This window comes from Geotrypetes seraphini, chromosome 3 (genome assembly GCF_902459505.1).
Source record: "Geotrypetes seraphini chromosome 3, aGeoSer1.1, whole genome shotgun sequence".
NCBI lineage: Eukaryota > Metazoa > Chordata > Amphibia > Gymnophiona > Dermophiidae > Geotrypetes > Geotrypetes seraphini.
Window position 1 is genome coordinate 140,303,253 of NC_047086.1, and position 12,867 is coordinate 140,316,119.

General features: G+C 46.5%; 1 protein-coding gene across 6 annotated transcripts in view; it reads left to right on the forward strand.

The window, feature by feature from the left end:
- LOC117358018 (sterile alpha motif domain-containing protein 12-like) overlaps positions 1-12,867 on the forward strand; it is a 91,344-nt gene that overhangs the window by 8,117 nt on the left and 70,360 nt on the right. For all 6 annotated transcript variants that reach the window (XR_004538930.1, XM_033939416.1, XM_033939417.1 and 3 more), the window contains exon 2: positions 126-213. Coding sequence is in view for 5 of the 6 variants with exons in the window: in XM_033939416.1 (XP_033795307.1) it covers positions 199-213 (15 nt within the window). In the remaining variant the exon portion in view is untranslated. The remainder of the gene's footprint in view (positions 1-125; positions 214-12,867) is intronic.

A 12,867-nucleotide genomic window follows, 5' to 3' on the forward strand; every position in this document is an offset into this window, starting at 1 on the left:
AGGTGTTCATTATGTGTATATTCTGAAGAATCTTTGCTCATCTACCTTTCCATGACTTCACCATCTCCACCTCCTTATATTCCTTTCCCTTCTTCTCTACTACTGTCTTTCCATCACTATTGCAGGATCTCGACACTCGTAAGGAAGATTGGATGTGGATCAAGCCAGAGCTCCCTCACATCTTCATAAATAGCTAAAATGGAGCATCTTCAGGTGAGTGTTGGGAGGGGCCTAAATGCTGTTAAGTGGCTAGGCTCTGGTCATGTACAACTTATCCATCCACATTCTCAAAAACTGGGAAACTTAAGGCAATTCAATTTTTTTTTACACAGTTGTGTTTAACATTCAAGAGTCCTATAATCTGTTATACTGAAAAGAATATAATTTATTTAACTCATTCTACTTTGGAAATACTTGTATGTAGCTTTAAATAAAGGGGAAGGGATGTGGAAAGACTTTGTGGCAAAATTCCTGTTATGGAGTAGGCTGGGATATGGCAGACCTTCAGAGTATGCATAGAGTAAAAGGCTCTGTGCTCCCTCTTGTCTTACCTGTCCTTACCACAGTTGAGCATGAAGCCCAGCTGTAGCTACAAACAGAGCAGAAAAGATGATGTTGGCTGTCACAATACAGGGAAACCAGAGAAGGCAAGAGGGGAGATACTGGAGGAGGAGAGTAGGGAGGACAGGGACAGAGGATAGGATGAGCAAAGGTATATTGCTTTTCTGTGGTATAACCAAAGTGATTTACATATTATCTGAAAGAACTTTCTTTGTCCCTGGTGGGCTACAATCTAAGTTTTGTACTTGGGGCAGTGAGGGTTAAGTGACGGTCTAGGGTTACACGGAGCTGCAGTAGAAATCGAATCTGGTTCCACTGGTTCTGTTCACTGCTCTAACCATGTTGGACTGTATGAGAAAAAGAGAAGAGCAAAGGAAGATAGGAATATGCGGAAGGCGGGAGAGGGGGGGTATGGAGTGGAGAGATGCTGAACCATTGAGTAATGTATGGGGAAAGAGAGGGACTGGTTAATGCACAGGAGAAGAGGGAGATCGGGGAATGCTGCACCATGGTGGGAGAGGGGCTGGAAAGTATATTGATTTATGTTGGGGGATGATGGGGAATGGAGAGGAAACAGGAATATGTTAGACCATGGGGGAAGGAAAAGGAGAGGAGATGGGGAGATGTATAAAGCATGGTGGAACCATGAGGGAGAAACCAAAGGAGATGAATGAGACAAGGATGGGAATAGAGCTGGGAGATGGTGAAAGGATCTAAATGGAGAGTGAAAACATAAGATTTGTCGCTGCTGGGTCAGACCAGTGGTCCATCGTACCCAGCAGGCCGCTCACGCGGCGGCCCTTAGGTCAAAGACCAGTACCCTATTTGAGTCTAGCCTTACCTGCTTATGTTCTGTTCCAGCGGGAACTTATCTAACCTTTTCTTAAATCCCTGGAGGGTGCTTTCCCCTATAACAGCCTCTGGAAGAGCATTCCAGAGTTCTACCACTGTCTGGGTGAAGAAGAACTTCCTTACGTTTGTATGGAATCTGTCTCCTTTTAACTTTAGCGAGTGCCCTCTCGTTTTCTTCACCTTGGAGAGGGTGAACAATCTCTCTTTCTCTACTAAGTCAATTCCCTTCAATATCTTGAATGTTTCTATCATGTCCCCTCTCAGTCTCCTCTTTTCAAGGGAGAAGAGGCCCAGTTTCTCTAGCCTCTCATTGTACGGCAACTTCTCCAGTCCCTCAGCCATGTTTGTCACTCTTCTCTGGACCCTTTCGAGTAGTACTATGTCCTTTTTCATGTACGGCGACCAGTGTTGGATGCAGTATTCCAAGTGGGGGCATACCATGGCCCAGTACAACAGCATGATAACCTTTTCAGATCTGTTTGTGATCCCCTTCTTAATCATTCCTAGCTTGATTAGGCTTGATTAGGCGGTATAAGAAATTTTAAATAAACTTGAATTCTGTTTGCCCTTATCGCCACCGCTGCGCATTGCGCGGACGGTTTCATTGACTTCTCTACAAGTGCTCCCAAGTCTCTTTCCTGGGGGCTCTCTCCAAGTATAGCACCAGACATCCTGTATTTGTGCATATGATTTTTGTTACCGACATTCATCACCTTGCACTTATCCACGTTGAGCCTCATTTGCCATTTCGCAGCCCATTCCTCGAGTGTGTTTATGTCTCATTGTAGGAACTATAAGGGGTGATCAATAGAGAAGGGGCTAGGATGAGAGCTGAAATGTGGTATTTAGTAGATAAAAGAAGGGAATAGGCTGAGGAAGGAGTAAGATGAGAAATTGGGAGGGCTGGGGAGAGTGGGGAGATGGAAAGTTGATAAGCAGGTGAAAAAAAAGGAGATGCAACATGAATTTTGAATAGATATAGAAGAAAAGAGAAAAAGAAAGTGAAAGGTAGTATCAGAGATGGTTGTGAGGGGAATGGAAGAAGATATGGCAAGTGGACTAGAGATCCTGAACAGAATTAAATAAAAACAACAAAACCCCCAGGAAAACAGAAGAAAGACACTAGGACCAAAGTGAATGGAAAAATAAAATGCTCAGAAATCAAAGGTAGGAATAAAGAATTTTATTTTGAATTTATTAAATGGGATCTGTCAGCTTTAAGAAATGCAGATCTCTCAAAACTATATTTTGCCCAGTACAAGTGGAAATGCATTTCTTTTTCTATTTCTCCAGTGTTACTGTGCATGCAAACTCGGACTTCTTGATGTTCCCATTTCAGCTTTTGCCTTCATCTCTTTAATACTAGTGGAGTGGAGGAATAGCCTAACGGCTAGAGAAGTGGGCTGAGAACCTGGAGAACTGGGTTCATTCTGACCTTTCATTGCCCCAGGTACAAAAACTTAGATTTTGAGCCCACTAGAGCAGAGAAAGAACATCAGTATAATATGTAAATCACTTTGCTTGTACCACAGAGAGGTTTTGGCCAGGTACTAGTGACCTGGATTGGCCACCGTGAGAAAGGGCTACTAGGCTTGATGGACCATTGGTCTGACCCAGTAAGGCTATTCTTATGTTCTTATGTTAAATCAAATGAATGATCATTACCTTATCCTTATTAACCTGTGACCCTTTGTTTCATGTTTGGTGAGGACTTGTCTGTGGGGCTGATGCAGAAAGCTACTGCGAAATATACACACACATTACTGACTGAGCAATGCAGTAACTGGGTTGAGCCCAAAGAAGAAGCAGAGCAGTCCAGGTCTTCAAACTCAGGGAAATTTAATATAAAAAATGAAGATAAAACAATATCAAGACTTGACACGAGCCATGTTTCGGCTAAACTACTACTACTACTATTTATTATTTTTATAGCGCTGAAAGGTGTATGCAGCGCTGTACATTTTAACATACAGTAGACAGTCCCTGCTCAGAAAAGCTTACAATCTAATTTAGACAGGACATTTCAGGGTTGGGGAGGTTATAGCGGGTATAGGTATCTGAGGGGAGAGTTGAAAGCAGTTTCAAAAAAGTGGTCCTTTAGCTTGGATTTGAACACTGCCAGGGATGGAGCACGACGTATTGATTCAGGTAACCTGTTCCAGGCATACAGCGCCACAAGAAAGAAGGGACGGAGTCTGGAGTTGGCAGTGGAAGAGAAGGGTACAGATAAGAGGGGCTTGCCTGACGAGCGGAGATCACGGAGGGAAGCATAGGGGACGATGAGCGAGGAGAGATATCGTGGGGGCTTCAGACCGAACGCACTTGTAGGTCAGCAAGAGGAATTTAAACTGTATTCGGAAATGGATGGGGAGCCAATGAAAGTGATTTGAGGAGAGGTGTAATGTGAGAATAGCGGCTCTCACGGAATATGAGTCGCGCAGCAGCATTTTGAACGGATTGAAGAGGCGAGAGACAGGCGCATGGGAGGCCCAAGAGAAGTACGTTGCAGTAGTCTAAACACGAGATGATGAGAGCATGGACAAGGGTTTTGGTCGTGTGCTCAGAGAGGACGTATTTTGGTAAAGTTATAGAGGAGGAAGCGACAGGATATGGCGGTCTGTTAGATCTGAGCAGAAAAGGAGAGAGAGGAGTCAAAGATCACCACAAGGTTGCGAGCCGACGAGACAGGGAGGAGGATAGCGTTATCCACAGAGATAGAGAATGGCGAGAGGAGGAAGGTGGGTTTGTGGGGAAAGATAAGGAGTTCAGTTTTAGCCATATTCAGTTTGATATGACAGGCAGGCTGAAATTCGGACCTGAACTCCCGCAGAGATATCCGGCGTGGAGAGGTAGATCTGGGAGTCATCAGCATAGAGGTGATATTGAAAACCATGAGAGGAGATCAGCGTACCAAGAGAGAGGGTATATAGGGAAAAGAGAAGAGGGCCCAGGACAGAGCCTTGGGGTATGCCAGTAGGTAGCGGGATGGCGGCAGAGGAGGATCCACCATAACATACGCTGAAGGTATGTCGAGAGAGATAGGAAGAAAACCAGGAGAGAGTGGAACTCCGGAATCCCAGCGAGGACAACGTGTCGAGAAGGAGGCGGTGATCAACAGTGTTAAAGCAGCAGACGGATCAAAAAGAATGAGGATAGAGTAGAGTCCATCGGATTTGGCCAGGAATAGGTCGTTAGATACTTTAGCAAGGGCAGTTTCTGTAGAGTGGAGAGGGCAAAAGCCCGATTGAAGTGGGTCAAGAATATTATGAGAAGAAAGGAAGTCCAGGCAACGGCGGTGAACAGCACGTTCGAGTAGTTTGGATAGGAGGGGGGACATAGGATCAAGCTAGGGCTTTTTAAGGAGGGGCATAACTATAGCATGTTTGAAGACATCAGGAACCGTAGCAGTGGAAAGCGAAAAGTTGAGGATGTGACAGATGGGAAGGATCACAGCAGGAGCGATGGATCCGAGTAGGCAGGTAGGAATCGGATCAGAGTGCTTCAAGTATCCTAGCATCTATAAAACAAAGTATATATAAAAACCAACATGAAAAAGATACTAAACAGCATGAAAAAGATACTAAACTTTTAAAAAACCTATAATCTTATTTTTTATATTTATTTGAAGATCTGGACTGCTCTGCTTCTTCTTTGGGTTCATTTGTGTCTGTGCAAAGGTTGATATTCCCTATTATCTAGTGGATTATGGTAAACTAGTGTTTAAACCCGTTACAATAACGGGTGCTAGAGTAGATGTCTGTATGTCTGTTTTTTGTTTTTTATTTGTCTCTCTCTCTCTCCCTGGACGCTGTCTGTCTGTCATTCTTTGTGTCTGCGTCTCTCCCTGGTCCCCTGTCTGTGCGTCTTTCTTTCTGTCTGTCTCCCTGGCCCCCCTGCTTGCCAAAGCAGCCTCCTTTCCCTTTCCCCCTGTTGTGCAATGCCTGCCTGCTTCTTGGCCCCCTTCTGTTCCCCCCCATGATTGCTGTCTGCCCCCAGAACAACCATCCCCCCAAAGCAGCTCCCTTTCCCTCCCCCCCTGGCCCCCAGTTGTGCCATGCCTGCCTGCTGTGTGGCCCCCTTATGTCCCCCCCTATGATTGCTTTCTGCCCATCCCCCCAAAGCAGCCCCCTTTCCCTCTCCCCCTGTTGTGCAATGCCTGCCTGCTCCGTGGCCCCCTTCTGTTCTCCCCCATAATTGCTGTCTGCCCACAGCACAACTCTCCTGCCAAAGCAGCCCCCTATCCCCCTGTTGTGCAATGCCTGCCTGCTCCATGGCCCCCCTTCTATTCCTCCCCCCATGATTGCTTTCTGTCCCCAGAACAACCATCCCCCCAAATCAGCCCCCTTTGCCTCTCCCCCTGTTGTGCAATGCCTGCCTGCTTCGTGGCCCCCCTTCTGTTTCTCCCCCCTCCCTGATTGCTGTCTGCCCTCAGCACACCCCTCCCCCCAAAGCAGCCCCCTTTCGCTCTCCCTCTGGCCCCCTGTTGTGCCATGCCTGCCTGCTCCGTGGCCCTCTTCTGTACCCCCATGATTACTGTCGGCCCCCAGTACAACCATCCCCCCAAAGCAGCCCCCTTTGCCTCTCCCCCTGTTGTGCAATGCCTGCCTGCCTGCTTCGTGCACTCAGCACATCCCTCTCACCAAAACAGCTCCCTTTTTTGCCTGCTCCATAGCCCTTCTTTTTTGGCTTCCCCTCCCATTCTTACCTCCCTCCATCCATCCATGGTTCCTGCCGCCGCTGCCGCTCCTATTCCTGTTCAAAGCGGCCTGCTTAGGTTCATGGGCGGCTGTATTGAACCTCGCAGGCCGCTCTCCATATGGTAGCATGTTCCTTCTGATGCGATCGCGTCAGAGGGAACGTGCTTCATGTGGAGAGCGGCCTGCGAGGTTCGCTACAGCCGGCCGCGAACCTCATCAGGCCGCTTCAAACAGGAGCGGCAGCGGTTGGTGCGGGAGGGGGGAGTCGTCGACTTGTTCCCTACTGACACTGCTGCGGCGCAAGGGGATTGGGGGCCATGCTGCCAGCGGGACAGCCCCCAGCCCTCTCCCTCCTCCCCTCGCGGGCTTGGCAGATAAGTAATTCTGCGCTGTGGAGGCAATCGTTGGCTGGCTGCGGCCCCGGTTTGGAGAGGGCAGAGGGTGCTAGCGGCCGGCAGCCGCCGCTCCGCAGGTGGAGAGCAGGGAAGGGCGCGCATTTTCACTTGTCTTGCGTGAGGCCAGACCGTAAGCCACGCATGCGCACTTCCTATGGATCGCTACAGCTCACGGAAAACGGACGCACACATAGGAAGTGCGCATGCGCGGCTTAACGTTTTATTATATTAGAAGATAGGTTGAGTGCAGGTTTGACTCGCTTGACAAACATGACCTTACATTTCAATGAAATAAATTCATATGAGATCATTAAGTATGCTTCAGCAATGCAGATAGAGAAACAATGACTTTTGTGTGCTTACCACTAGAAGTTTTTTTCGCCATGTGCAGTGCACCATAGGTACTGATAGCTTTCTGCAATGGCAACATCCCACTCCTATTGGACCAGACTGGACCTGGCTCTCCTTCTCCTCAAATGGTATCTAGTGACACTGGGGGGGGGGGGGGTGTTACTAGACACCATAGAGAGGAGTTTAAAAAAAAAAAAGAAGTTGTTGGCAGGGGCAGAGGGTCAGGTCAGTGGGGTGATGGGGGACATCACCCCACTGACCTGACCCTCTGCCCCTGTCTTAATAAAAAATACTTTCTCTCGTCTCTAGGGCACCCAACTTTACTGCACTACTTCAAATAAAATCCTTGGTGTCTGGAGCACCCCTTTCCTTCTCGCACTATAAAAAAAAAAAAGACAAAAGACCCAATCCCTTGTATCTGTTGGCACCCCCTACTCACCCAATGCTCTCTAAAGGAGGCAGAAGTCTTGGGTTGTCTCTCTGTCCCAGACCCTGATCTCTTTGGATTTGGATAAGTGTACAACAGGTTTGGAGGTTGCTTTAGGGATTCAAATTATTGAAGGGGGCAGGGAGGGGTAAAAATGTTAAAGTGAGACCTGCAATGTGTTTGTTTTAGTATTTTTGCTTTTCTTAATAAAGATGAAAATTTAAAAGTAAAGGAGGTAGAAGTGATGCCCATTCACTGCTGCTTCCAGAGCCACCATCTTGAAAAATGGTGGCTCCAATCAGTCTGCTGTATACGGGGAAGTTTCCCTTATTTGATAGGTGAAGACATGATTGATTAAAGCTAATGTTCATTCTTTGCTTTCTCTACAATTTTCAACTTGGATATTTATAAACTGAAATACCTGTAGATATAAAAAGAAAAAACTTGAGATACCCGGTGTATATATATATATATATATACCTGTTCTCTTAAGATTTATAAAGCATATGTCATAAAGCAAAGTTGAAGATATGTGCTAGATAATGGTAATTAATTTGTATTAACATCAACCAGGATTTTAGGCCATTTTGTTGAGATGAAATTCTTTGTAGTATCCTTCTATCTGGTTAGGTTTAAATTAAGTTCTCTTTCCTGTTAGAACAGTCCAGATTAGTGAGTTTTATGTCCTTTTAGCAGTAGATGGAGGCAGAGAAAAATAACCCCAGAAGATTCTAATGCCATCGCTGGTATAACGGGTGGTGCAGCCTGGATCCTGTTCATATGCTTCTGCCTCCATCAGATGGTTCAGGTTGGACTGATGCAGCAGGAGTTTTGTGGTAATAGGCCTAAAACCCCTGGATGCATCCTATGGTCTACATCAAATGGTTGAGGCTGGTTGCTACAAGCTCTCAGGGGTCAGATTAATACTTCTGCTAGTTGAGCCCAGAAGGATTTGCTTCTATTCTCGAGCTCTGTGCCTTGGCCCAAAAGATTTTGTTCAACAAGGCTAACTAGCATAGGTTCATACTGGGCCTTGCCAGAAGGGATACCTCCCTTCCTATCTTTCTTCCTTTTGTAGAATTAAAAAAAAAATTATTTGGGCTGTCATTGCTTTATTTCCTTGCAAAAATTGTCAGGCAAAGGAATTGGATTACAGCAGCAGCTGTCAGCCCAAACAAGAACCAGCCTTGTTGCATCTTAATGGGAGAGTTGCCTGAAGCAGCAGCCATTTTTAGAGGTGTCTTTCTGTGACCAGTTTTGGGGGCTAGAAGCTGCTTGGTGCTAATCCAACCCTAGTTCTCTATAGACCTTTTCCATTGGTGACTTTTTGTTATATTATGGAGAATTGCTCCGAGAGGAAGTGGACGATTCCCCAGTAGTTAACCAGGAAGAGTAACAGTTGCTTATTAATCAAATTGTTTTTGCCTTTCATATCTCTATGATTTCGCAGGGGTAGACTGGGCATCTCAGATTTGGTGCTCAAAGGTTCCAAATTTATGAATAAATGGTACTCTCGTACCCAGGTGGATCTGGATTAGTTTGTTTTTTTATGTCCCAAGAGTGGATGCTTTGGTAATGACAATGACCAAAAGAACACCACTTCCAGCTTGAGGTTCTGCCCTGAGAAATGCTTATGACAGGAAGGCCTAGATCAGTGATCTCAAACTCAAACCCTTAGTGGGGCCACATTTTGGATTTGTAGGTACTTGGAGGGCCGCATAAAAAATAGTTAATGTCTTATTAAAGAAATGACAACTTTGCATGAGGTAAAACTCTTTATAGTTTATAAATCTTTCCTTTAACAGTTAAAGGAAAGATTTCTAAACTATAAAGAGTTTTACCTTATGCAAAATTGTCATTAACTATTTTTTTCTGCGGCCCTCACATTTAAAGTTTAATATCTTTCCTTTCTCAAAACTGACACATTTCAATCACTATATTGAAAATAAAATCATTTTCCCTACCTTTGTTGTCTGGTGACTTTATTTTTCTGTGCATTTAACTATGTTTCCAGGATCTTCTTGTCCTTTGACTGTTTTTCTCTCCGTCTTCACTTTCTGCCTTGCATCCATCTTTGGTATTAACTTAATATTCAATTTTTCTGCTTTCTTTTCAAAATCTATGTTTCCATGTCTTACCTTCCCTTCAATATCTCTCTTCTTCTGTCCCTATTTCCATGGTCTGCCATCTCTTTCTTTCCTTTCTCTCCATCCCTCCTTCCTTTCTTTCCCCTGGTCTGGCACCTGTCTCCTTCCCTCCCCCAACTTTTTATTTCTTTCACCCTGCCCCCTTCTTTCTTTCTCTCTCTATCCATGCCCCCATTCTTTCTATATGTCTGTCTTTCTCTCTCTCCCCATGCCCCCTTTCTTTCTTTTTTTCTTTCTTTCTCCATGCCCGCCTTTCTCTCTCCAGGCCCCTTTCTGTCTGTGTCCCGTTTCCCTTCTTTCTTTCTGTCTCTCTGTCCCATCCTCCCTTTCTTTCTTTACTTTTCCCTGCCCTCTCCCAAGCCACCACCATTGGGGAACAGGCTGTCACCGCCGCAATCAGATAACAGGCCGCCACCGCCGCAATCGGGGAACAAGCTGCCGCCGCCACAATCGGGGAACAGGCTGCCACCGCTGCAATCGGGGAACAAGCTGCCGCCGCCACATTCGGGGAACAGGCCAGTGCCGAGGTCTTAACTCTCCCTGCATATCTTCCCCAGCGCGGGGCCAACCAATTCATGCCACCCGACGTCAATTCTAACGTCGAGGAGGAACTTCCGGGCCAGCCAGGCAGCGAATATTAGAATTGAACGTTGGGTGGCGAGAATTGGTCGGCTCTGAGCTGGGGAAGATATGCAGGGAGAGCTAAGACCTCGGGCGCTGGCCTGTTCCCCGATTGCGGTGGCTTGGGGGAGGGCAGTGGGAAGGGAAGCAGATTGGGGACCCCTGCTTTAGGCAAGGACAGATCGCGGGCCGCATGTTTGAGACCGCTGGCCTAGATGTTCCTTAAACATGCCTTTAGTTCATGGCTGTTGTGGTCAAGGAGTGACTATTGTTATTTGTCTGAACTCCCACCTCCTCTATCTGAGTGTTTAGCTGGCCACTCGTATACCATGACTACAGATTTGTTGAAAAAGGAGCTGCAACGCTTGGGCCAGAGTGGGCGGGGTTACATTATGTAGCTTGGATGTTGCAGTTTTGGAGTCGGGGAAAGGGGGTGGCATTTTTGACTGATTCTCCAGGCTGCCTTGGTAATAGTGGCCTGATTACGGTTGTGGAATTGATTGTCTGAGTCTAACTCTAAGACTAACTTCCTTTTTGAGTAGTCTGCTTTTGGGGAGTTAATTAAAGAGTTGTTCCCTCTTTGTTAGTAAGAATATAGCTAGTATATACACTTGGACTTGCATGCCTAGTGCCTCATCCACATGTTAACCTTGGGGACCCCTAAAAAAAAAATCAGTTCTAGCTAAAGCATTATCCCAAATATTTTAACTGAACTATCTCTGCACTGCACTATCCCTGCCCTGATTTAGCCTCTCCAAACTTATGAATCTGCGAATCAGGCAGCACTACTCCAAACAACTGAATCACTGACACCTATGTATAAGCAGCTTGTGTAACAGGAAGCAAAGCCTTCCCAAAGTAATTTCCCTGTGGCAGGATTAAAGGAGAGACACTATCACCATAAGTAATTCCCTTATCCCTTATTTGTCCTGCTTGGCTGTCTTGATTAAATTGTAAGCTCTTGTCAGTCTCTTACATGTTTAATGCACAGTTTGAGTGCTGTGTCCATCTAATAGTGCTATAAAAATGATATGTCGTAGTAGCTGCTCAAGCTGATTCCATTGGCTGTGGATGAGTTATGTAAAAACAAGTTAGCACTGCTCAAATATTTTCAAAAGTTGTGGGCCAGCTGTGCTACTTTTAGAATACAGAATATTAATACAGCTGACCTGCTAATTTTGAAAATGCTTCATGACAGCTTTTGAAGGAGGAGGTTATAATTGGAAGAGCAGGGTGGCAGAGTGGAGGAAAGAAAAAATGAAGGATTTTTCTTTTAAGGCATTTATATTCAACTAGTGTTTAAATCCGTAACGTTAACGGGGTGCTAGAATAGATGTGTAAACCTTTAGCACAATGGGGCACTGAGGCCTTTCTTTATTTCCTTCTTTGCTTCCTGTTCCCCCTGTCCAGCAGTAGCCCTTCTCGCTTCCTTTTACCTCCACCCTGTGCAGCAGCACCCCTTCTCTGCTCCCCCTTTCCAGCAGTAGCCCTTTTCCCTTACTTTTACCTCCTCCCTGTCCAGCAGCACCCCTTCCCTGCTCCCCCTGTCCAGCAGTAGCCCTTCTCCCTTCCTTTTACTTCCCCCCCTGTACAGCAGGAACTCTTCCCTACTCCTCCTGTCCATCAATAGCCCTTCTCCCTTACTTTTACATCCTCCCTGTCTAGCAGCACCCCTTTTCTGCTCCCCCTGTCCAGCAGTAGCCCTTCTCCCTTCCTTTTACTTCCCCCCTGTACAGCAGCAACTCTTCCCTACTCTCCCTGTCCAGCAGTAGCCCATTTATCTACCCCCTATCCAGTAGTACCCCTTCTCCCTTCTGTGCTCCTCCTGTCCAGCATCCGCTAGCCCGAGCAGCCTCGGGGCTTTTGCTAGGCCGGCCCGCCTTGCATTATCGAAGTGGGCCGGCCTAGCAAAGACCCCGCGACTGCTTGATGAAACTGCAGCTACTGCTGGTCCGGGGGTGAGAAGAAGAGGGGTCCCAGCAGTGTAGGTAGAAAAAAGGAAGTCAGCCGGCGTCAGTGATTGGAGCAGAAGGCAGGAAATCAGCTGAGGTAGGCACGGGTGATCAGAGGTAGGCACGGGTGATCAGCGGCAGGCGAATTATTATACACTTCTCCCTCCATATCCACGGTGGTTAGGGGCAAAGCTGGCCCGTGAATATAAAAAAAAACTGCGAATAATATTCGGGCTGGTTCTGCCCTTAACCCCCGCTTCCCCACGGCTATTTTAAGCCCTGTAAGCCCCCCCCCCTTAAGCCTTACATGGTGGTCTAGCGGGTTTTCGGGCAGGAGCGATTTTCCCACGCTCCTGCCCTGTGCAGATCGCTTACAGGAAATGGCTGCCTTGAGCTCCCGTCGTAGTCTTGAGAGACAACGGGAGCTCAAGGCAGCCATTTCCTGTGAGCGATCTGCACAGGGCAGGAGCGTGGGAAGATCGCTCCTGCCCGAAAACCCGCTAGACCACCAGGTAAGGCTTAAGGGGGGCTTACAGGGCTTAAAATAGCCCAAAAAATGAAAATGATTTTTTTGGCATAAAATCGCGAATAATCGAAACCGTAAATATGGAAACCGTGAATACGGAGGGGGTAGTGTACTGCACATGCATGGCATGGTAGCACAAAACACGGACGCATGGAAATTAAAGTGCGCATGTGCACTGAGGGTTTTATTATGATAGATACCTTCCACAATTCCAGGCAGCTAACAAAATATAGACATAACTAGTCTTATAACCCGTTACATTAACGGGTGCTAGAATATATGTGTGTGTGTCTCTCTCTTTATTTCTTTCTCTCTCTCCTTAGCCGCTTTCTTTCTTT